The 24,330-nt window shown below is 43.3% G+C and overlaps 1 protein-coding gene across 1 annotated transcript in view; it reads right to left on the bottom strand.

The window, feature by feature from the left end:
• Positions 1 to 24,330, bottom strand: part of LOC137424161 (myoferlin-like) — a 281,368-nt gene that overhangs the window by 123,890 nt on the left and 133,148 nt on the right. Inside the window, exon 15 of the mRNA XM_078773618.1 lies at positions 1,174 to 1,307. Coding sequence (XP_078629744.1) covers positions 1,174 to 1,307 — 134 coding nt within the window. The remainder of the gene's footprint in view (positions 1 to 1,173; positions 1,308 to 24,330) is intronic.

Below are 24,330 nucleotides of genomic sequence, written 5' to 3'. Positions count from 1 at the left end.
TATTATTAATTATAGATACTCCAGAAATTTGGATTTGAGATCAAAAGATGAATATGAGGCAAGAGAATGGAAGGTCATCTTTCATTTCTTGATATTTCTATGTATATTACTTTACCATTGTAGAACAATAAAACTTTTTATGTTCAGTCCCCACGTTGTAGGTAAACACAAGTATTGGAACCGATTAACTTAAAATAAATTAAAATAGTATAATAGTATTTTGTTGCATATCCCTAGCATGCAATAACTGCATCGAGTCTGTGACCCATTGACATCACCAAACTCTCGGCATCTTCCTTTAGATGCTTCACCAAACCTTCCCTGCAGCGATTTGCAGTTGTCGTTTATTTTAGGGGGTTTCTGACTTTAGTATCCTCTTCAACAAGTGAAATGCATGCTCCATTGGATTTAAATCAGATTAACTTGGCCAGTCTCTGTCTTCGACCACCTCTTTTCTCGTCTTGCACACTGCTCTATCCGAGCTTTGTGCCACCCAGGTTTCTGCAGAGCTCACATGGTCCACCATCAACTCCCTTCGGGTGAAACTACTCCTAAATCCAAGATCTCTCCTCACCTCCACTCATTTATTCCTCTTTTTTCCACCTGTGGAGCCAACTTCCACATCCTCTTCAATCTCATTCTTCCCTCCAGGTCTTCAAGATAGCTATTCGCCACTATGTCAGATAGTCCCCTTTCTAAAATCATGATATTTTCTCCTCTCCTTAGCCCCACCCAAATCCCTCCTCCTTCCAAATATCCAGTTTTCACTAATTGGAATTCCTTCTGCATCCATCCTGCCCATCCACCCCATGTGTTTCTCATGCCCCCATTCCCCCCCCCCCCCCACACCCATTATTTGTCCAAGATTCCCTCTATATTGGCTTTCAACTCTGCTGTTGGTGTTTCCGCCCCCTCTCTCTCTACTGCTCCTTTTGCATGCATCTCGACTATTTCCTTTGTGTCCTGTTCTACATGTTTTGTGTCCTGTATTTGTCTGTTATGTCCTGATCCATCAGTGTACTAGCTCTTCCACAAGAGTCGACTATGTATAAACAAAAACAAACAAACAAAAAAAATCTCTGATTTTTAAAAGCATTTCCAAACTTCATTATAAAACAATGCATGGTATGTTGCGAAATGACACCAATACATGTTTGCATTGTTTGCATTTACACTTTCTGCTGGAGCTGATACAACAACTCGTTTTCGAATGAGACGTTGTCGGCGTTTTGAGTGATAAACCTTTTCCACAGGGTACCATACTTTGGGCAGATTTTCTCCGGGAAGGACATTACCGTACTCCCAACCTGTTGAGCATGAATGGCGTTCATATTAGAATCATATTGTTTCAGTGCATGCTTCACAGGCAAACTAATATACAGAATGAATAAAAAACAAGGAAAAGTAGACACAGAAAAAGGTATTTATAGCCATATAAACCATGCCACAACTCCACCCTCACATACAAATTCAAGAACAAGCATGCATCACAACGAAGAATACATACCGACATCATACCGATACTAGTAGGAACAAATAGAGTGGTAAAGAAGAACTTTGCAGACAAATTGAAAGAGGTACCTACTTGAAGGCCTGGTGGAAATAGTGGGATTGACCAGCAGTTCCACAAACGTGAGAAAAGAGGAAAAAAGGAGTGGAGGTCTAAACAGGCAACACCCACTGTATGTGGTAACATGGATTTTTAGAGTTCAACATGAGGGGGTTACTAGAACAGTGCATGCATTCTAAAGGAGCTAGGGAAGGTCAGAATGCCGAGAAAGCCGAGGGATCTACAACAGATAAGAAGCAGAAAAAAAAGAACAAGGTAGAAGAATGTAGAACAAGGTAGAACAAAAAAAAAAGTAATGTGCCATCCATATACAGTAGCCTACACACTTAACTATATCTATATAATATTCTCCGTACGTGATTCTGTCTGTGAAACGTCTGTCCAGGGGAGTGGCTACACCCAGTCTGGGAGGGGCTTCAAAAACAAATATCCACCATTTTGTTTCTACTCGCATAGCTTTGAGGCCTCTTTTGTTAGGCCTGAGGTGTCTTGCTCTCTCTCACAGTTTTATTTCAACTCTAATTCGATATCCCATTTCATTTTTCACAGCCGCCAACATGGTTTTAGACTTGGTTGAAAAAAAAAACGGGAATAAAATTTGATGAAAGTTACCATTTATAGAACAAAATGCATTTTCAAAGGCCTATAACATAAAGACCATTGAGACTCTCTCACAGCTTTATCTCGACTTTAATTCAACATCTGATATCATTTTTATCGATGGTTTTAGACTCTGTTTCAGCAATAATTAATACAATTCATGCACACACGGGAACTTGCCGAGACATTTTAGAAATTTGCGGCACGGGATATCATACACCGCCTAAAATAACAGACGGGAAAATGCCGAGATATATTAAAAATTTGCGGTGGACTTTTCCATTTGATGACAGTCGTCACAAAAAAGTCAACAATGTGGGGAGAGGGGCAGAGCTTCGTTCACGTATCGCCACAGACGGGGAATTGCCAACAGATATTTCTTCGTTCTTATTTCATTCATCATTATGATACGGAAGTAAAGGTAATTCTGTTTAAACACTCCATTCATTCCATCGGTTTTTTTTTCCCGCACGAGTTTTCAAGGCTGAATCGTGTTCACATCCACAATTAATAAACAAACTCCATTTCACGTGTGTAAAATAAATAAACAAAGACAGGAAATTGCCGAGAGATATTTTTTCGTTCTTATTTTATAAGCTATGTGCACACACACTTTAAAGAACTTTATTTGAAATCTTTAATTTAAAAAATGTCATTTTGTATGCTGCAACAAAAAGAGTAACTTTGGTTTTCGCAGGACAGAAAGGTGCAATGTAATGTTATTAAACACTGTCCAAAAGACTTTTTTCCCAGGGACTTTTCCATTTGAGCTGTATTCTTTGTATCATCGGAATGTTTCATTCTTTAGACGTAGTCACAATAAAAAGTTACAATTAGGTACTCTACACGTGGGGAGAAGGGCGGAGCATCGTTTACGTGTCGCCACTCGCGTTTGTAAATGCTATCTCCAAAATGAATAAAATAATGAGGGAACATAACGAGACTGCCAATGAACGTTAACCCAGACTTGCACGGGATGCTAAGCAACAAAGACATTGGAAGGTAATGTGTGCTCAGCAAACATATACAAGAGCAGCTGTAATGAATCCGGATAAAGTATTGGATAATATTGTTGAAGATCATCATTGCGGTGCAAATCCGATGACGTCACCATGCATGTACTGTTCTGCTAAACATTTCACAAATGAATGAACAGGACAATGGGACGGATTTACACTGTGTTGCTCCAAGAGAAAAGTTCAATTAAGACTGGGGGAGGGGGAGAGGGGACTGGTGGAGGAGGAGAGGAGACTGGGGGAGGGCTTGAGGCCTAATCGCATATTCTGAGGCCTAAGTGTAGTACTAGGCTACTGTGTCCAACCTTGGCTTGAGGCTTCGTTTTTGTCTCAGCGGTTCTCTGATCGCGCTGCAATTATTTTCCGGTCTCTGTTTTTCACGGTCTTTTCATCCCATACTTCCTTGTTTTAAAATCTCAAAAAAAACAAAAAAACCCAAAAACATTTCCTTCTGTTCTTATTCGTTTATTCGTTCTTATTTGTTCGTTCGTTCGTTTTTCGACCACGTTGTTTCGTTTGTGATCACGTTGTTAAAAAATGTCTCATCTGACCCCTGAAGACCTGTATTCTGTCATATTCTATAACACCTTTTTCTTCTTCTTCTATAAAAGGATGCTTTCGACTTGCTCACCAAATCCATTCATTCCAAAAAAAAATTCCATCTCTTAAAGTGCATCTTTCATTCATTCCCTAAACTCTCCAGCACTCCATCCTCCCTCCAGCGTCCTCAAACGTATTTTTGACTTGAATGTCTCAAGAACTCATTTTGCAATAAATGTTCGTTTCCCATTAATCGTACATTTTTCAAAATCCCATCACCCCCAAATCCCATTTCCCATCACCCCTCCCCTCTAAATCTACCCCCTTGCCCATCCCCTCCAAATCATCCCCATCACCCATCTCTTTCAAATCTTCCCCCTTGCCCCTCCCCTCCAAATCTTCCCAATCACCCATTCCTTTCAAATCTCCCCCCACACCCCTCCGCTCCGAGACTCTCCCTCGCTCCTCCCCTCCTAGACTCCCCTCTCACCCCTCCCCCTCAAAGCGTCCTCCCCGCTTGTTCCCCCTTCCAACTTTCACCTTCATCTCCCTCAACCTTCTGCCTCGCTCTTCCCCCTCGTCAAATAACACCTCACTGCGCCTCTCCCAATCACCATCAAACCTTTTGTCTGCCCCATTCTTCCCTTTCTCCAAGCTATTCTGTAATCTCCGACACACCTTCAACAGCTCTCCCTACCTCTTCCTCCTCTTCCACATCTTACCCTTCTGCTCCCCCCCCCCCCCTGTTCTGTATCCGATGCTCCCCCTTCCTCTTCCTTAACAGTATGGACCTCAAACATCCGGGGCCTTCGCTCAAACTTGTCTGATCTCTCCATACAGGTTGCTTCTGACAAACCAGACGTGATCTGCTTAACAGAAACTTTCCTCCTTCATGATGTCTCTGATTCCTTGGTATCTCAAATGTTGTGTTTGTGTCCTTCCCCCTCTCTCCCCATCTTGTCTACCGCTCCCTATGTTATATGTTTTATGTGTCGGTTTGTCTTTCTGTGTGATTAATGTTCGCTCTTTCACGAGCCTCGATCTTGTATACAAAAAAAAAAAAAAAAAAAAAAAAAAAAAATCTCTCCCAGGTTACTCCCTCCTCCGGTATGATAGACCTGAACCTCGTCCTGGAGGTGGGGTTGCTATCTTTATAAATAACTCTCTTCCTCACTCGCCCTGCACTGCCCTCTCTCCACCTCACCCCCAGGAATACCTTTGGCTACGGCTTCCCCTTCGCTCCCACCTTTTGTTCAAATGTGTGTTGTACCGTCCACCAAACAGTGATGACTCCATCTACATCTCGCTGTCTGAGAATATGGACCAACTTCTATCTACCCATCCCAACTCTCTCTTCCTCATATGTGGTGATTTCAACTGTCACCATGCCAGTTGGCTGGGTGTGGGTACCGCTCTCACCAGCCATGGCTCTTCAGCAAAGGACTTCTGTGACTCACTGGGACTGACACAATCTGTCAATTTCCCGACCCGGATTTCAGTCAACGGAGCATCTTCTCTTCTGGACTTGGTTATGACTAACTTCCCTGAAAATGTCTGCTGCTCTTCTTCTGCTCCAATCGGCTCTTCTGATCATGTGCTTGTTAAAGTGGACATCTCTCTGACCATTCTCAGAGAGCCTCCTCAGCGTCGACGAGTCTGGCATTTCACTCAGGCCAACTGGCACGTCTTCAAGCAGCCATCAATCATCTGGACTGGTCTCCCATCTCTACTGCCTCTGACATAAATTCTTCCTGGGAATTCTTCCAAAGCAAACTGCTCTCTCTCATGCACAGATTTATCCCATCTCGTCTTCTGTTGTCTTACCCTTCCTCCCGTCCATGGTACACGGAATCTTGTGGTGAGGCTATTGCCCAGAAACAACTTGCTTTCGTCTCCTGGAAAGCAAATCCAACAGAAGGAAATCTCATTTCCTTTCACAAAGCCCGAAACAAGTGTGTGTCCACCCTCAGGAGAGCCAGGAAACAATATCTCTCCGTTCTCAGGACCGAACTCTCTTATCTGTCTCCCTCTTCCAAATCCTGGTGGCGTCTGGTCAAATCTGTTTCTGGTGTTTGTTCCCCCTCCATCCCCTCCCTCACCTCAAATGGCCACACGGCTGACTCCGCACGTGAAAAAGCTGAATGCCTCAACTCTGTGTTTGCCTCTAAATCTTCTGTCCCAAACCCATCCCTCTCTGTACACACCATACCCAGTCGTACCCAGCTGCTCCTGGGCTCTGTGTCCTTTCCTCCTGACAAGGTGGAAAAGTTTCTGTCAACCCTCGACTCGGATTCTGCAACTGGACCTGACGGCATCAGCCCACGGGTCCTAAAATCCTGTTCTTCCGCTCTTTCACTCCCTCTCTCTGTTCTCTTCACCCTCTCTTTTGCTCAAGGTCATCTTCCATCTGCTTGGAAATCTGCCAACATCACCGCTTTGCACAAAAAAGGTGCAAAAACAGATCCCAGCAACTACAGACCAATCAGCCTTCTCCCAATTATCAGCAAAGTCATGGAATCCATCATTGCTTCAGATATGAAATCTTTCCTCTTCTCCAATGGCTTGATCTCTGATCATCAATTTGGTTTCAGACCTGGACACTCTACTCTGGACATGCTGCTTCTGCTTTCTCAACAATGGATGGAGGTCCTCAATGCCAAACAGGAAATTAGAGCAGTCTCCCTTGACATATCACGTGCCTTCGATACGGTCTGGCACCCCGCTCTGCTCACCAAACTCTCCTCCTTTGGTAGCCATGGAAATCTCCACGCATGGCTGGCGGACTTCCTCTCTAGTCATAGTCAACGTGTGGCCCTGAATGGGTTTCTCTCATCTCCTCTTCCTGTTCAGGCTGGAGTTCCACAAGGCAGTGTTCTGGGCCCTGTGCTTTTTCTGGTCTTCATCAATGATCTCTCTGACTCTCTTGAAAATCCTCTGTATCTCTTTGCTGATGACTCTACTCTCTGTCGCTCCATTCTTCATCCCTCAGATCGGCAGTCTGCTGCCTCCTCACTCTCTGCAGACCTGGACAAAATCACAGACTGGGCAAACAAGTGGAACATGTCTTTCAATCCTGACAAATCTCACACTCTTACGATGTCTCTCCGAAAAGACCGACTGGACAACCCTCCCATCCACTTTCTGAATAATCCTCTCCAAGAAGTTCTGTCACTCAAGCTTTTGGGTCTCACTATCTGCCATGATCTTTCCTGGGAAAACCACATTTCAAATCTGGCCTCCAAAGCCAGTCGCCGACTGGGCATCCTCCGTCATGCAAAGTCCTTCCTTGGCACACCTGAGCTCCTCACCACATACAAGGCTTTCATCCGCAGCTCAATGGAATACTGCTCTCCCCTCTGGGCTGGTGCTCCTGCCTCACACCTAGCTCGTCTTCACGCTGTTGAAACCAAAGCATTCAGAATCATTGGAATCTCCCGCGATGAAGCTAACTCCAAGGGCCTCTCACTCACTCACCGCAGGCAGGTTGGTGGTCTTTCCATCTTCTACCGACTCCTCTCTGGCCTTGCCCCCCCAGCTCTCTCTGGGCTCTGTCCCGCAAATATTCCTACAGGTCGCACAAGATCTGCCTGCAACCCTCTTATGGTCAAACTGCCAAAATCAAGACTCTCTGCTCACCTTCACTCCTTCATTCCTCTCTTCTCCCACCTCTGGAACAAACTCCCTCACTCTCTTCAATCCCACTCCACCCTCCAGGTCTTTAAAACTGCTGTTCACCGCCATCTCTTATCTTCCCCCATCCAAAACCTTGATCTTTTCTACCCCCGCTAATTTCACCCCAATTCCACTTTTTTGAAATACCAACTTCTGTCCTGGAAGTCCTTGGTGTCCTTGTGTTTTATACTTCTCCCTCCACCCCCCCCCCCTTCCCACGCCTCCTCCCCCCAAGCCCTCTCCCTTCCACACATCTCCCTGCTCTCAAATGTTGTGTTTGTGTGCTTCCCCTTCTCTCCCCATCTTGTTTTCCGCTCCCTCTTTTTGTGTGTTTTGTTTGTCTGGTTGATTTGTTTGTGAAGTAAATGTTATCTCTTTCACGAGCCTCGATTCAGTATCCAAAAAAAAAAAAAAAAAAAATCCACCATTTTATTTACTTGCATAGCTTTGAGGCCTGTTTTGTTAGGCCCGTGGTGTCTTGCTCTCTCACAGTTTTATTTCAACTCTAATTCGATATCTCATTTCATTTTTCACAATCGTTAACATGGTTTTAGACTCAGTTGAAAAAAAACGGGAACAAAATCCCATGAAAGTTTCTGTTTATAGAACGAAATACATTTTCAAAGGCCTATAATATAAAGGCCATTGACACTCTCTCACACCTTTATCTCCAATCTAACTCACCATCTCATTTCATTTTTATCGATGGTTTTAGACTCGTTGTCAGCAATAATTGAGAAAATTCACGCACAAACGCGAAAATGCCGAGATATATTAAAAAAATTGCGGCACGATGTGTCATACACCGCCCAAATATCTCAGACGGGAAAATGTCGACATATATTAAAAATTCACTTTTTTCCGTTAAGATATATTGTACACCGCACCTTTCCTATACCGTCTCCAGGCATTGCAAATCGTCATTGCCGGGCACCGAAGGGGGCTCGGCAGTGACGCACGCTGAAAGAGAGTACTCAGTTTTCACTCTCGTTGTTTGTTGTACACCGCACCTTTCCTATGCCGTCTCCAGGCATTGCAAATCATCATTGCCGGGCACCGAAGGGGGCTCGGCAGTGACGCACGCTGAAAGAGAGTACTCAGTTTTCACTCTCGTTGTTTGTTTTCTTGTGTTCTTGTTTGTTTGTTTGTTTGTTTGTCCGGACGATATCTCAGCCATCCTTTGAGCTAGCAAGCTGAAATTTCGGCACAATAGTGAGCAAGTCCTTTGTCAAAAACTATATTTTTTGTTTTTTGATTAATCAATAAATTGAGGAGTTATTTAATTATTAGCGATTAATTAAGTACTTATTTAATTAATCAAATTTCCTTTCTCTTCTGACCATTAACTCAGGCACCTTTTGAGTTAGCAAGCTGATATTTGGACATGCCAATGACCAGGTGATTTGGCTGCAAAGGCTATTTTTGATTTATTAATTCATCAATTAATAGATTAATTATTTAATTATTCGATTGATGACTAAAATGTTTTTTTTTTTTTCAGTTACAGATTCTGATGAAATGGTGGTGGTTCATGTGTTCTCTGACCGAATTGATTAATAATTTAATTTTCTAATGATTATTATTTATTTATTTTCATTATTAATCATTTATTTATTTTCTTTCTCATTTGGCCAATATCTCAGGCACCTTTTGAGCTGGGAAGCTAATATTTGGACATGGCAGTGACCAAGTGATGTGGCTATCAAGGATATTTTTGATTTATTGATTAATCATTTAATCGATTAATTATTTATTGGTGAATCAATTAATTATTTAATTTTTTATTAATGACCTATTTAATTAAATTTCTAAAAGATACACCTTCGGATGAAGCACGAGTGGTTTAGTTATGCTATTAGCCTATTGTTTAGAAAATAATTTGTGATAAACTTTTATTGATTTTAATTATACAATTAATCAATGAATTAGCGTACACCTCTCCCTCCCAAAGCAGCCTCTATGAGCTGCACTGCAGTATTGCCGGGCACCGAAGGCGCCCCGGCAATGCCGCGCTGTAGGATATTTAATTATTTGGCAAGGGGGCGGTGTATTTTGAATGTATGTGTACTTGTTTTCTTGCTTTCTTGTTTGTTTGTTTGTTTGTTTGTTTTTTCCGGACGATATCTCAGCCATCCTTTGAGCTAGGAAGCTGAAATTTCGGCACAATAGTGAGCAAGTCCTTTGTCAAAAACGGTATTTTTTGTTTTTTGATTAATCAATAAATTGAGGAGTTATTTAATTATTAGCGATTAATTAAGTACTTATTTAATTAATCAAATTTCCTTTATCTTCTGACCATTAACTCAGGCACCTTTTGAGTTAGGAAGCTGATATTTGGACATGCCAATGACCAGGTAATTTGGCTGCAAAGGCTATTTTTGATTTATTAATTAATCAGTTAATCGATTAATTATTTAATTATTCGATTAATGACAATTTTTTTTTTTTTTAAGTTACAGATTCTGATGAAATAGTGGTAGTTTATGTGTTGTCTGACCAAATTGATTAATAATTTGATTTTTTAATGATTATTATTTATTTATTTTCATTATTAATCATTTATTTATTTTCTTTCTCATTTGGCCAATATCTCAGGCACCTTTTGAGCTCGGAAGCTAATATTTGGACATGAGTGACCAAGTGATGTGGCTATCAAGGATATTTTTTATTTATTGATCAATCAATTAATCGATTAATTATTTAATTATTCGATTAATTACTAAAAAAAATTTTTTTTTTCAGTTACAGATTCTGATGAAATAGTGGTACCTAGTTTATGTGTTCTGTGACCGAATTGATTAATAATTTCATTTTTTAATGATTATTATTTATTTATTTTCATTATTAATCATTTATTTATTTTCTTTCTCATTTGGCCAATATCTCAGGCACCTTTTGAGCTGGGAAGCTAATATTTGGACATGACAGTGACCAAGTGATGTGGCTATCAAGGATATTTTTGATTTATTGATTAATCATTTCATCTATTAATTCTTTATTGATTAAGCGATTAATTATTTATTGAGTAATCAATTAATTATTTAATTTTTTATAAATGACTTATTTAATTAAATTTCTAAAAGATACATCTTCGGATGAAGCACCAGTGGTTTAGTTATGCTATTAGCCAATTGATTATGAAAATATTTTGTGGTAATCTTTTATTGATTTTAATTATACAATTAATCAATCAATTCGTGGACACCTCTCCCTCCCAATGCAGCCTCAATGAGCTGCACTGCGGTATTGCCGGGCGCCGAAGGCGCCCCGGCAATGCCGTGCTGTAGGATATATAATTATTGGCATGGGGGCGGTGTACTTTGAATGTATCTGTACTTGTTACTTTTCTGTTTGATGACAGTCATAACAAAAACGTCAACAATAATGCTGACATATATTTCTTCATTCTTATTTCATTCATCATTATTATCCGGAAGTAAAGGTAATCCTGTTTAAACCATACATTCATTCCATCGATCTTTTTTTTGTTTGTTTTCACGCCAGTTATCAACATCGTGTTCACATTCAGAATGAATAAACGAACTCCATTTCACGTTTGCATGGACGTGTAATTCACATATGTAAAATAAATAAATAAACAGACGGGAAATTGTTGTGAGGTATTTTTCCGATCTCATTTAGATATTTTTTTTATACACCGCACCTTTCCTATGCCATCTCCAGGCATTGAAAATCGTCATTGCTGGGCACCGAAGGGGGCTCGGCAGTGACGCACGCTGAAAGGGAGTACTCAGTTTTCACTCTGGTTGTTTTCTTGTTTTCTTTCTTGTTTGTTTGTCCGGACGATATCTCAGCCATCCTTTGAGCTGGGAAGCTGAAATTTCGGCACAGTAGTGAGCAAGTCGTTTGTCAAAAACTGTATTTTTTGTTTTTTGATTAAACAATTAATTGAGGAGTTATTTAATTATTAGCGATTAATTAAGTACTTATTTAATTAATTAAATTTCCTTTCTCTTCTGACCATTAACTCAGGCACCTCTTGAGTTAGGAAGCTGATATTTGGACATGCCAATGACCAGGTGATTTGGCTGCAAAGGCTATTTTTGATTTATTAATTAATCAATCAATTAATCGATTAATTATTTAATTATTCGATTAATGGCTAAAAATTTTTTTTTTTTAAATTATAGATTCTGATGAAATGGTGGTGGTTTATGTGTTCTTTGACCGAATTGATTAATAATTTAATTTTTTTATGATTATTATTTATTTATTAATTTATTAATTATTTAATTATTTAATTATTTGATTAATGACAATTTTTTTTTTTTTTAAGTTACAGATTCTGATGAAATAGTGGTAGTTTATGTGTTCTCTGACCGAATTGATTAATAATTTAATTTTTTTATGATTATTATTTATTTATTTTCATTATTAATCATTTATTTATCTTCTTTCTCATTTGGCCAATATCTCAGGCACCTTTTGAGCTCAGAAGCTAATATTTGGACATGAGTGACCAAGTGATGTGGCTATCAAGGATATTTTTGATTTATTGATTAATCAATTATTAATTAATCAATTAATCAATTCATCGATTAATTATTTAATTATTTGATTAATGACAAATTTTTTTTTTTTCCCCAGTTACAGATTCTGATGAAATGGTGGTGGTTTATGTGTTCTGTGACCGAATTGATTAATAATTTAATTTTTTAATGATTATTATTTATTTATTTTCATTTATTAATCATTTATTTATTTTCTTTCTCATTTGGCTAATATCTCAGGCACCTTTTGAGCTGGGAAGCTAATATTTGGACATGACAGTGACCAAGTAATGTGGCTATCAAGGATATTTTTTATTTATTGATTAATCATTTAATCGATTAATTATTTATTGGTGAATCAATTAATTATTTAATTTTTTATTAATGACTTATTTAATTAAATTTCTAAAAGATACATCTTCGGATGAAGCATGAGTGGTTTAGTTATGCTATTACACAATTGATTAAGAAAATAATTTGTGATAATCTTTTATTGATTTTAATTCTACAATTAATCAATCAATTAGCGTACACCTCTCCCTCCCAATGCAGCCTCTATGAGGTGCACTGCGGTATTGCCGGGCGCCTTAGGCGCCCCGGCAATGCCGCGCTGTAGGATATTTAATTATTTGGCATGGGGGCGGTGTACTTTGAATGTATCTGTACTTGTTCCATTCTTATTTCATAATCTATGTGCACGTACAATTTAAAGAAGTTTATTTAAAATCTTTAATTTTAAAAATGTCATTTTGTATTCTGTAACGAAAAGAGTAACATTGGTTTTCTCGGGAGAGATAGGCGTTATGTGATGTTCTTACACACCGCCAAAAAGACACATGTACATGTGTGTGTATGTGTGTGTGTGTGTGTGTGTGTGTGTGTGTGGATGTGTGTGGATGTATGTATGTGTTTATGTGTATATATGTGTATATATATATATATATATATATTTCCAGTATATATATATATGTATGTGTGTGTGTGTGTGTGTGTGTGTGTGTGTGTGTGTGTGTGTGTATACGTATATGTGTATGCATGGGGTGTGTGTGTTTGTATGTGTGTACATACATATATATATATATGTATATATATATATATATATATATATATATATATATATATATATATATATATATATATATATGTATATATATGTGTGTGTGTGTGTGTGTGTGTGTGTGTGTGTGTATACATGTGTGTGTCTATGTGTATATATGTGTATGTGTATATGTGTGTATGTGTTTTTGTGCATGCATATGCATGTGTGTGGGTGTACATGTGTGTGCATGCATGTGTGTATGTGTGTATGTATGTGTGTATGTGTGTGTATGTGTATATGTGTGTATGTGTATATGTGGGTGTGGGTGTACGTGTGTGTGTGTGTGTGTATGTGCATATATGTGTGTGTGCGTTTGTATATATGTGTATGTGTATTGTTACGTGCTCCTCCCCGACCCCCTGGTCACGGTTTACCTCCGAGCCCCAAGAGGAGTCACGGCAGAAAAATGTGTTATTCCATGTCAAAAATCAATGGTGAAACCACACCAATTGTTACTAACAAACAAATATTGTATTAAAAATCACACAAGAATAACAGTACAACAATGATAGCAATCAAAAGTACAATCAACATATATCCTATGATGGTACCATCAGCTAATATCAGGTAACTCACTGTGCTCCAAGTGAGTGAAAAAAGAACATTCCCCAATGTCACTATATTCCCGTCTTCGAGCTCAAGTTGATCCCCTCCAGCGATCGTCAGAAAGACGTCGAATCCAAACCCGAATCCCGTTCAGATGACAGGCCCAGTCACGCCGCCAAAACTGCACAAAGGCGTACGCGGCCAAAGCGGCAGAAAAGGGTCACGCAGCCAACAGCTGCGAAAAGGTGCACTCAAGGCGACTGGGAAATTCACACCCTTGGGTATGAATGTTTTACCACTCCAAATCGGCGAACCATAGGTTTGTCTTCAAAATTCGCATTGCACACACATATCCCAGATAGACGTCTGAATGGTGAAAACGGCTGACGCGAAGCAAAGACGTTTCGCGATGAGCAAAGCGCATGAGTCAAAATGGCCGACGGCTCGTACTTGACACGTAATGACACAACAATGATTCCTCGGAATCCAACACCAAACCTGACACGCAGGTTGATCAGTCACAGCGATAACAACCCTATCGCAGGAATCCCTTTCCAGGAAACCCAAAGTTCACTCGTGACTCTTGCTCGACAACGTTCGCTCAGGACGAAGAAACGACTCGCTTCTTCTCCGACTTCACTTGCTCCGCCTCTTTTCTCTCCTCGTCTTCTTCCGGTTTTTCGTCCGGTTCCCGATTCGGTTTCCTGTTTCTTTTAACATTAACTTTTAACTTTTGAAACTAGAAATATCTATTCCCTTTAAATGACAACAATAATAATACATGTAATCGGAAATATTTACAGTGGATGCAAACCACCACAACGGAAGTGACAAATCCGTAACAGTATGTGTATATGCGTGTATGTGTTTTTGTGCATGCGTATGCATGTGTGTGGGTGTACATGTGTGTGGGTGTACATGTGTGTGTATGTGTGTGTGTGTGGGTGGATGTGTGTGGATGTATGTGTATGTGTGCGTGTGTGTCTGTGAATATGAGATAGACAGAATTGTGAGGAACAGAAATGAAAAAAAACGAGATGTGTGTGTGTGTGACCCACTTCCCCCTGTGTGTGTGTGACCCACTCCCCCATGTGTGTGTGTGTGACACACTCTCCCCCGCATGTGTGACACACTCTCCCCCATGTGTGAGCCACTCTCCCCCATGTGTAACCCACTCTCCCCAGTGTGTGACCCACTCTCCCCCATGTACGTGATGTGAGAGGGAGAGGATTTGAGCTGTTAAAGCCACATTTTACATGAGATGTAATAACACATTTCAAACTGTATTTCCCATGTGCACGCACATGCATTCACATGTTATCAGAAGTAAATAAATTGTGTAGATTACATTATTTGTGGATCTGATAAATTGGCAGTAACCATTTTGTGAAACTGAATGTGCAGGTGCAGCATCTAACTCAATATGTCGAAATGTCACACACGTCCATGCCCGTGGGATTCCCACGGGTGACCCCACTAGTATATTATAAAACAGGTGTCCGTCTGTCCATCCATCCCTAAACTACTCCCTCAGTTTTGGGGCTACCCACCAAACCTTCTGTGGAACGTTTTGGGGACCCACTGGATGTTCTAAGTTCGGTAGGAGGTTTCATAAATTCCTCAATAAAATTATGATTTTGAAATTAACTCGATACGAACCTGCAGCGAATCCAGAAGTGGACAGATGACGGCAATGAGCTGGTTTGATAATAACTCAACACAATCGTCATTTAAAACAGTATTTTGTTAAAGAATCAATTTATGTTTTTTTTGTTTTTTGTTTTTTTTGTATACTGAATCGAGGCTCGTGAAAGAGCTAACATTTACTTCACAAACAAATCAACCAGACAAACAAAATATATAAAAAGAGGGAGCGGAAGACAAGATGGGGAGAGAAGGGGAAGCACACAAACACAACATTTGAGAGCAGGGAGATGTGTGGAAGGGAGAGGGCTTGGGGGGAGGAGGCGTGGGAAGGGGTGGGGGGGGGGGGGGGAGAAGGATAAAACACAAGGACACCAAGGACTTCCAGGACAGAAGTTGGTATTTCAAAAAAGTGGATTTGGGGTGAAATTAGCGGGGGTAGAAAAGATCAAGGTTTTGGATGGGGGAAGATAAGAGATGGTGGTGAACAGCTGTTTTAAAGACCTGGAGGGTGGAGTGGGATTGAAGAGAGTGAGGCAGCTTGTTCCAGAGGCGGGAGAAAAGAGGAATGAAGGAGTGAAGGTGAGCAGAGAGTCTTGATTTTGGCAGTTTAACCATAAGAGGGTTGCAGGCAGATCTTGTGCGACCTGTAGGAATATTTGCGGGACAGAGCCCAGAGAGAGCTGGGGGGGGGGGGGGGCAACGCCAGAGAGGAGTCGGTAGAAGACGGAAAGACCACCAACCTGCCTGTGGTGAGTGAGTGAGAGGCCCTTGGAGTTAGCTTCATTGCGGGAGATTCCAATGATTCTGAATGCTTTGGTTTCAACAGCGTGAAGACGAGCTAGGTGTGAGGCAGGAGCACCAGTCCAGAGGGGAGAGCAGTATTCCATTGAGCTGCGGATGAAAGCCTTGTATGTGGTGAGGAGCTCAGGTGTGCCAAGGAAGGACTTCGCACGATGGAGGATGCCCAGTTGGCGACTGGCTTTGGAGGCCAGATTTGAAATGTGGTTTTCCCAGGAAAGACCATGGCAGATAGTGAGACCCAAAAGCTTGAGTGACAGAACTTCTTGGAGAGGATTATTCAGAAAGTGGATGGGAGGGTTGTCCAGTCGGTCTTTTCGGAGAGACATCGTAAGAGTGTGAGATTTGTCAGGATTGAAAGACATGTTCCACTTGTTTGCCCAGTCTGTGATTTTGTCCAGGTCTGCAGTGAGTGAGGAGGCTGCAGACTGCCGATCTGAGGGATGAAGAATGGAGCGATAGAGAGTAGAGTCATCAGCAAAGAGATAGAGAGGATTTTCAAGAGAGTCAGAGAGATCATTGATGAAGACCAGAAAAAGCACAGGGCCCAGAACACTGCCTTGGGGGAACTCCAGCCTGAACAGGAAGAGGAAATGAGAGAAACCCATTCAGGGCCACACGTTGACTACGACTAGAGAGGAAGTCCGCCAGCCATGCGTGGAGATTTCCATGGATACCAAAAGAGGAGAGTTTGGTGAGCAGAGCGGGGTGCCCGACCGTATCGAAGGCACGTGATATGTCAAGGGAGACTGCTCTAATTTCCTGTTTGGCATTGAGGACCTCCATCCATTGTTGAGAAAGCAGAAGCAGAATGTCCAGAGTAGAGTGACCAGGTCTGAAACCAAATTGATGATCAGAGATCAAGCCATTGGAGAAGAGGAAAGATTTCATATCTGAAGCAATGATGGATTCCATGACTTTGCTGATAATTGGGAGAAGGCTGATTGGTCTGTAGTTGCTGGGATCTGTTTTTGCACCTTTTTTGTGCAAAGCGGTGATGTTGGCAGATTTCCAAGCAGATGGAAGATGACCTTGAGCAAAAGAGAGGGTGAAGAGAACAGAGAGAGGGAGTGAAAGAGCGGCAGAACAGGATTTTAGGACCCGTGGGCTGATGCCGTCAGGTCCAGTTGCAGAATCAGAGTCGAGGATTGACAGAAACTTTTCCACCTTGTCAGGAGGAAAGGACACAGAGGCCAGGAGCAGCTGGGTACGACTGGGTACGGTGGGTACAGATAGGGATGGGTTTGGGACACAAGATTTAGAGGCAAACACAGAGTTGAGGCATTCAGCTTTTTCATGTGCAGAGTCAGCCGTGTGGCCATTTGAGGTGAGGGAGGGGATTAGGGGGGGAATGACATTGACATTGGAATGACATTGGAATGTCATTCAGCTGTCACATTGGAATGACATTTGGATTGAGTGAATACAATTACGATTTTGAATTCGTAATTGCCTTCACCCAACCGTACAGAACAACCCCACACCCGGATTTAAATATTTGTTTTTGTCACGAATGTTGGTAAAAGTTTATCTTTTATATTAATGCTATTTAATTTGTGAATGGAGTTACGCTGTTTGGAATGCAAATAAAGATATTGAGTTCAAGTGAAGACGAAATGCCTTGAGGGTTCCTGCTTTATAAGCGTGACAATCGTGGATCTCCATATATTCGCCACATAAGCAATTCGCCATATGCAGATTCGCCATTGACTGGGTAACGAACCATTCAAACGGGTACGTTTTTCGTGGAAGTCCTTCACAAATCTGCATGCTTGATGTTTGACTACAGGTAGCACAGGAATGTGGATTTTATTGGTTTCATGCTTTACCATTCACCATTTCTGCATTGGCTGTTTGTTTATGGCCTCCCACGGATACCTCACTAGTTTATATATATATATATATATATATATATATATATATATATATATATATATATATATATATATATATATATATATATATATATATATTGTTGCGGATCTGCCGCCGGCCTTCTCCCCTTACCAAGGGGGGATTAGTCCCCTTGTCTTTGACGGACCTGGCACGACCCGGGACCTATTCCGTCCCTTCCGGACAGCGCTAAATAGGGTTTCAGGACCAAATTCGCTGTTACCTAAGTACTAGCACTGCCCTGGAAGCGAGGAAATAAGCCCAGCACGAACCACGTGTGTTGGTGATACGCCGAGCGGTTGCGTACACGTGATCCGCGCCGTTATAAATGGTCGAACCCGATTCAAGCGGTTCTTATTCGTACCACGCTTAGTCAATGGAGAAATCACAAAGGCGATCGAATTGGAAAGCAAAGGAATAACAGGTTTAATTATTATTATTTACAATGTACAATGGTAGAAGAAGCAGAGACACAGAGCAATCCTTAAAACAGTCTTATACTTAATACCCAGGACAAACGGACCCGTCTCACACACACACACACTCACACAGGGGTTGCTGATGAGCAGGTTGATGGTCACCAGCGCATCCAGGGATGGCTCCTGTGCAGCTCTCTCCGGCCCCCGGCACGCCCCTTGGAGATGGAAGTAGGTGAAAGCAGGAGCTCGCCACGTGTCTTCTGAACGGAGCGGGTTATCATGGGATGAATGGTAGGGAGCAGACTTTGGTGCGGCTGGCGGTTATTCACTTGCGGCTATGGCCACGCTTACTCGTGTGGCTGAAAAGCACAATATGCGTTACCGGCGCGTCTGGCTGCGCCCGTGTACTTTGTACAGTTCAATGCCTCTTCTTCTCTCTCTCTGCGCAAGTCCTCAAACAACGCGCGTATCCATTGCAAGTCCTTTCGCCACTGGTACAAGTCCTTTACGAGCAGGTCCCTCCCAACAAGTCCTTTCGAGGGCTTTGCGCAGCGGGTTATATAGGCACGCCCCGTGAACCTTCTGGAACTCACCAGATGCACTTTACCACGCCCTCTCACGCCATGCCGCTAGAGCTATGATTGGCTGGTGGCTCTTACCATCTCCCCCACGCCACTCACCCCAACCCCGCACCCCTCCCTTTTTAGGCCTACCTTGTGTTAGCTTGACTAGGGGACAGCCAAATGGGGTGCGGGATGAATTACGCACATAGAGGTAGAATTGGAGGTCGGATGCAAAATGAATGGGGCCTACTCTCCTGTCTTTACACAACGCAGGTACTAAGAGGGGAAATGGCCTATTCTTACACATACTAAGACATAACTATACGACAAATGGGCCGACATGTTGCTCGTGTGACGAACTATGGGGGGCAAACCTTTAACCTTTAATGACTTCAATGTGCCAATCTCAAAACCGCAGCAATATACTGCGCATATTCCTGAGATTTGTGCACAGCATATGTATGTATGTATATATATATATATATATATATATATATATATATATATATATATATATATATATATATATATATATATATATATATATATATATACATACATACATATATATGTATATATATATATATATAATATATATATATGTATATATATATATATAAAATATATATATATGTATATACTGTATATATATATATATATATATATATATATATATATATATATATATATATATATATATATATATATATATATATATATATATTGTTACAGACGTGGCTTGGATGTTATTTACCGAGCGGTTTTATGGTATGACCACGTCTGCACAAGTTACCCGATTGTGCCCGAACGTTGACTAGTCGCGCGATGCTGGCTCAATAAGAAAAAGAAGACACCCGGCTGGATTACAATAACACAATACGACACCAGGGGTTCAGTTCTCAAGACCTCCGGAGGAGGTTATATTAAGGCGGAAGGTTAGATTACAACTACAAGAGGGACAGCATAGAAAGACAAGCACTTAGACACAATCTTATATTATTCCCAACAGACGACAGGTAAACGGGACAACGGCTGACTCACACGGGGATTGATGCAAAGGACAGGCGGGTAGCGATGGCTCCAGGTGCACCTGGGCTCAGGGCAGAATCGACCCGGTTCGGTCCGGTCCAAAGATGCGGGGAGGTATCGTCGCGCTGGGGGTGGCGGTGGCTTCCTCTGCTCTCCGTAGTTCAGGCGCATCTGACCTCACATCCGGCGCGGGGCCGCGTATATCCGGCGGGGAGTGACACGCCCTCGGCTCGTTAGCTCCGCCCCAGATGGAATCGGCACGTTGCTTCTCATTGGGTGCGTGGGGGGGGTTACTGGCTCCGCCCCTGACGAGGAGCTGACAGCCAGCCCCTTCGGGGTAACGCCGTGGAGCGCATGGTCATGGCGGGTAACCGAGCCGGTGTGAGGACGCACACTCCCCGCCCCTCTGTTGTTGTAGTCGTAGTTGTAGTTGTAATTGTTGTTGTAGTTGTTGTTATTGTTGTTGTTTGGGGAAGAAGATGGGAGGAGGTATGGGAAAGGTCCTAAACTCACTACTGATGCCATATAATCACATTCTGGTGCAACGAAGAGTCATAATTAATGGAAACGAGGCCTTAACTGACATAGATTAAGAATAACTAGGAAGATGTCCGAAAGTTGTCTACGTGTGGTGCGGTGGACCTGGGCACGACATTTAATGGGGGAATAAGGGGTAGGTCGGCTCTACTGATTGTTGTTTACATGCAATGGGACTAGGGAATGGGGGATTGGGGAAAGTTGGGGAGTATTGGAGAAAATAGGGGAATATTTACAAGCGGATATGGAGGCCAAATTCCATATTCGCAACATTGCACCCTTCTCTACCCTCGGGGCGTCCCGACCCGATAAATTTTTACCTACTTTAGTGTGGCACGCAATGTAGTTCCCTCTACTATTAACTCTACCCTGAGTGCGACAGTTTTACAGATATTCACAAATGAGTAAATATGTCCCCCTGCGACGTTGCACCCTTCTCCTCACAGAAACACACCCACAGGATAACCGAATCTGGAAAGAATTCGCAAACTACACATACAGCCGGTAGGGAGCATTATTTACACGACTACGCTGCTATTTACACTACGATCCAGGACCTGTTTTTTTGGAGGAACACATGCAGATGTTATGCATAGAGAGAGCGCGCTTGCCAGCATCGATACACCAACCCACGAGTGCTCTGTGGCCAACGGCCTTTAATAACGTGCAGAGCACCCCGTTCCAGCATCAAAAGCACCACCCCACCGCCAATCGGTGCAGTCACCATTGTTCATTGGAATAAAAATAAATTCGACAACCCCTAACCCTGCAGGTGTCTCTTGCTCTTCGTGTGGCCTTCAGTGGTGTTAACTATTAGTGGTTCACCTGTATGGCATAGGTGCCACGTTGATCCATAGGTCCATCCCCGGGTGGTGCTTGGCCGCAAACGAACTGCGGTCCATTGTGGGTGGCCACAAACATTGCGGTCCATATGGTGTATCGATCCCGGCAGCAAACAGCGAAAGTGCAGGCCCACAACTGCGCAGCCAGCACCTCTCTCTCCTCTCTCTCTACCCCAAAGCCAGATCCTCGGAGGTGGGAGACAAAAGAAGAAACAAGTGAGTAAGGTGGTAAGGGCGCAAAAGTGCACGCAATGTAAGGTGATGCACACTGGGGGCACATGGGAACCAGGTGAGACAGGTACGTTCCTATCGTACGCCCCCCCCCACCAGGTAACCTACATGGCCCCTCCCTTACCCCTTACTGTATCCACAAAACACAACACTACCCATAAACATCTACTTTACAAATCAACAAACATCCCTACTGTCTTCCCCGTTCCTCCCATAAACCAAATTCGTCTTCTCTCCCTCCTAACCAATCAAATTTGCCATTTTCAACTCTCATCAAAATTTGCCATCTCCAACTCAACATCATAATTTGCTATCACCAATTCATCATCAGTCCCTCCTAGGGAGGGAGAGATGGAATCACCCCAATGTCTCATCCACGTCGTGATGCGTCTCACAAATCCTCACAGCAATTCTCATTTCCTGCAACAGAACAAAGAAAACACAGGTGTGGAGTCATCATCATCACCACAGGCAAGTGGCTGCGTATGGTGCGACAGGTTCATCAATCCTAACTATCTCCTAAATGACTTTAACAACTTTACACTACCCGGGGTCTTTCTCCGGCCAAACCATTGGCCCTCTTACACTATGGGTTCTAAAAACCAATTCCCATTGGCCAAACTGTGGTGCTTTCCAATTTGGGGTCTCACTCCCCCGATTCATCTCTCGGTGCCCTCGCACAATTTCAGGGCTGCGACGTGTACCTCTCCCAGCGGGTCTACCCACCTGCACACCTCCACCACTGCAGTTGCCACCCGAGCTTACCTAGCTCCTCACCCTAACCTAACTAACTGGGGCAGGCCCTCTGGCGCTCTCCCCACTCGGTGCCCTCTCTGGCACTGGGCTACCCGATCCACACCCGGGATCCTCAGGCACCCACTCACAACTACCGGCTCCCAGAGCCCACCTGCGGCCTCACCTGGCCGACATCCTCACAGTGGTGGAGTGCCCAACCAACTACACACACTAACAGGCTACACGCCCAGCCATTTCCACAACACTAATGCACCCATTCACAACACCATTCTGCAACCGCACCACAAATGCCAATATCCAACCACAATTTACCTGTACCCTCTACCTAACACTTACACTACCCGCCCCGGGTACTCGTGAAAGGGGTCTACTCTTCCCCCATCCACACCTTCGCACCATGCACACCACTCCGTACCACTTACTCCAACTCTCTCCACACACCTGTACCTGCACACCTGTGCTCTCACACCTGGTGCCACCTGCACCCTTCTCTCCCCAAGCGCATTCGCGCTGATCCACACACTCACTACTCATACACTGCTCCACACACCTGTCCAGTTGCACACCTGTGCAATCACACCTGTTCAATTCTCACACACACAGCATCATCTCAGCTAACTACTCCCCTCTGAAACTTGCGCTTCCCAGTCGTCCCTTTAAACTATTGCGCTCCCACGTCATTATCATCCACACTAATCTACCTGTGTCCCCACTACAGGTATCAGTCACTAACTAAACTTAACGTCACCTAATGTCATCTTCTCTAGATCCCTATCAATATAACCTAACCCACCCGGGCTAGTTTTCACTGCCATACACCCCATAAGCTATTGCTCCTTTGCCCCCATATGGGAAGGATGGTGGATTTGCCATCCCACCACATCGGGGGTCTCTCACTACCAATTTCGCACATCAAATTGCAACAAATTAAAAATTTGCCAATCACTGCCCATCATCTGCCAATCACTACTGCCAATCCCTTGCCAATCATCAAATTTTGTTTTTCTCTGATTTTGGGTCCAAAACACTAACCTCATCACCCAGTCGACTCACTAATACCTCTCGGTGCGCCAATCCCTGTCCAAAGCCCGGCTTCGTAAAGCCAAGCAATGAACGCGGGATCTTTTGTGCCAGCGGCTGGATACGTCCCGCATTCGTGGCAGGGATGGGGGCTTACCCGGGCCGAGATCCCACGCACCACCTCGGCGTGGAGCCATCCAATGTCCCGATCTCGACCTGCCGGCACGTCTCAATAGAAAGTGGTCGCCATGACGACCCTTCCTATCGGGCGGCCCGCTCCGTCTAGTGGAGCCCGGACGCGGCCGTTCCACGCGAGGCCCAGCGTGGATCGCGCACGGCAGTTCTTTCGAAACCGCCGTGGTTCGGATCCCCGCTGGTTCTCGCGGCACGCGAAGTCCGGCACGCACCGAGGGCCCGATTCGGCTATAAGTCGTTCTAAACTCTACCCCGTCTAACGTCGATGCTTCACCTGGACGCTTACACCTCGCAGCCCGTTCCTTGCTCACACATCCAGCCGTGCCCATGCTCCTCGTACCTTTCCTTACACACCCAGGTACACCCATTCCACTCACAGCCTTGGTCACACACCTGACCACCAAACACTTTGGCACACATTCGTTGCTCGCACACCTCACCAATACACCGCTTCGCACCCCCTCCTCGGTCACCTCCTCTGTGACAATCACAGGTGTGCTCTCATTCGCACACCCAACCACGTGCCTCACCACCAACTCCAGCGTGCATTCCCACTCACGCTCTACCATTCCAGGTGTGCATCCTTCCATCCCAGGTGTACATCCTCGCTCACCTGTCACAACTAACTCACGCTCCATGTCACTCTCACTACTTTCACCTCCATTCCTGACAGCGCACTCACCCTTACTCTTGACAGCGCACTCTTTCCCCATGCACCTGTCCGTCACACACCTTTCTCGCGCACACTCTCCCGTCACACCCTCTGTAACACTCACCACAGGTGTGCATTCTTCCTTGCCTTTGACAGCGCACTCTTTCCCCATGCACCTGTCCGTCACACACCTT

Source organism: Myxine glutinosa, chromosome 3 (genome assembly GCF_964187855.1).
Source record: "Myxine glutinosa chromosome 3, kmMyxGlut1.1, whole genome shotgun sequence".
NCBI lineage: Eukaryota > Metazoa > Chordata > Myxini > Myxiniformes > Myxinidae > Myxine > Myxine glutinosa.
This window is presented reverse-complemented; position numbering and strand designations above follow the sequence as displayed.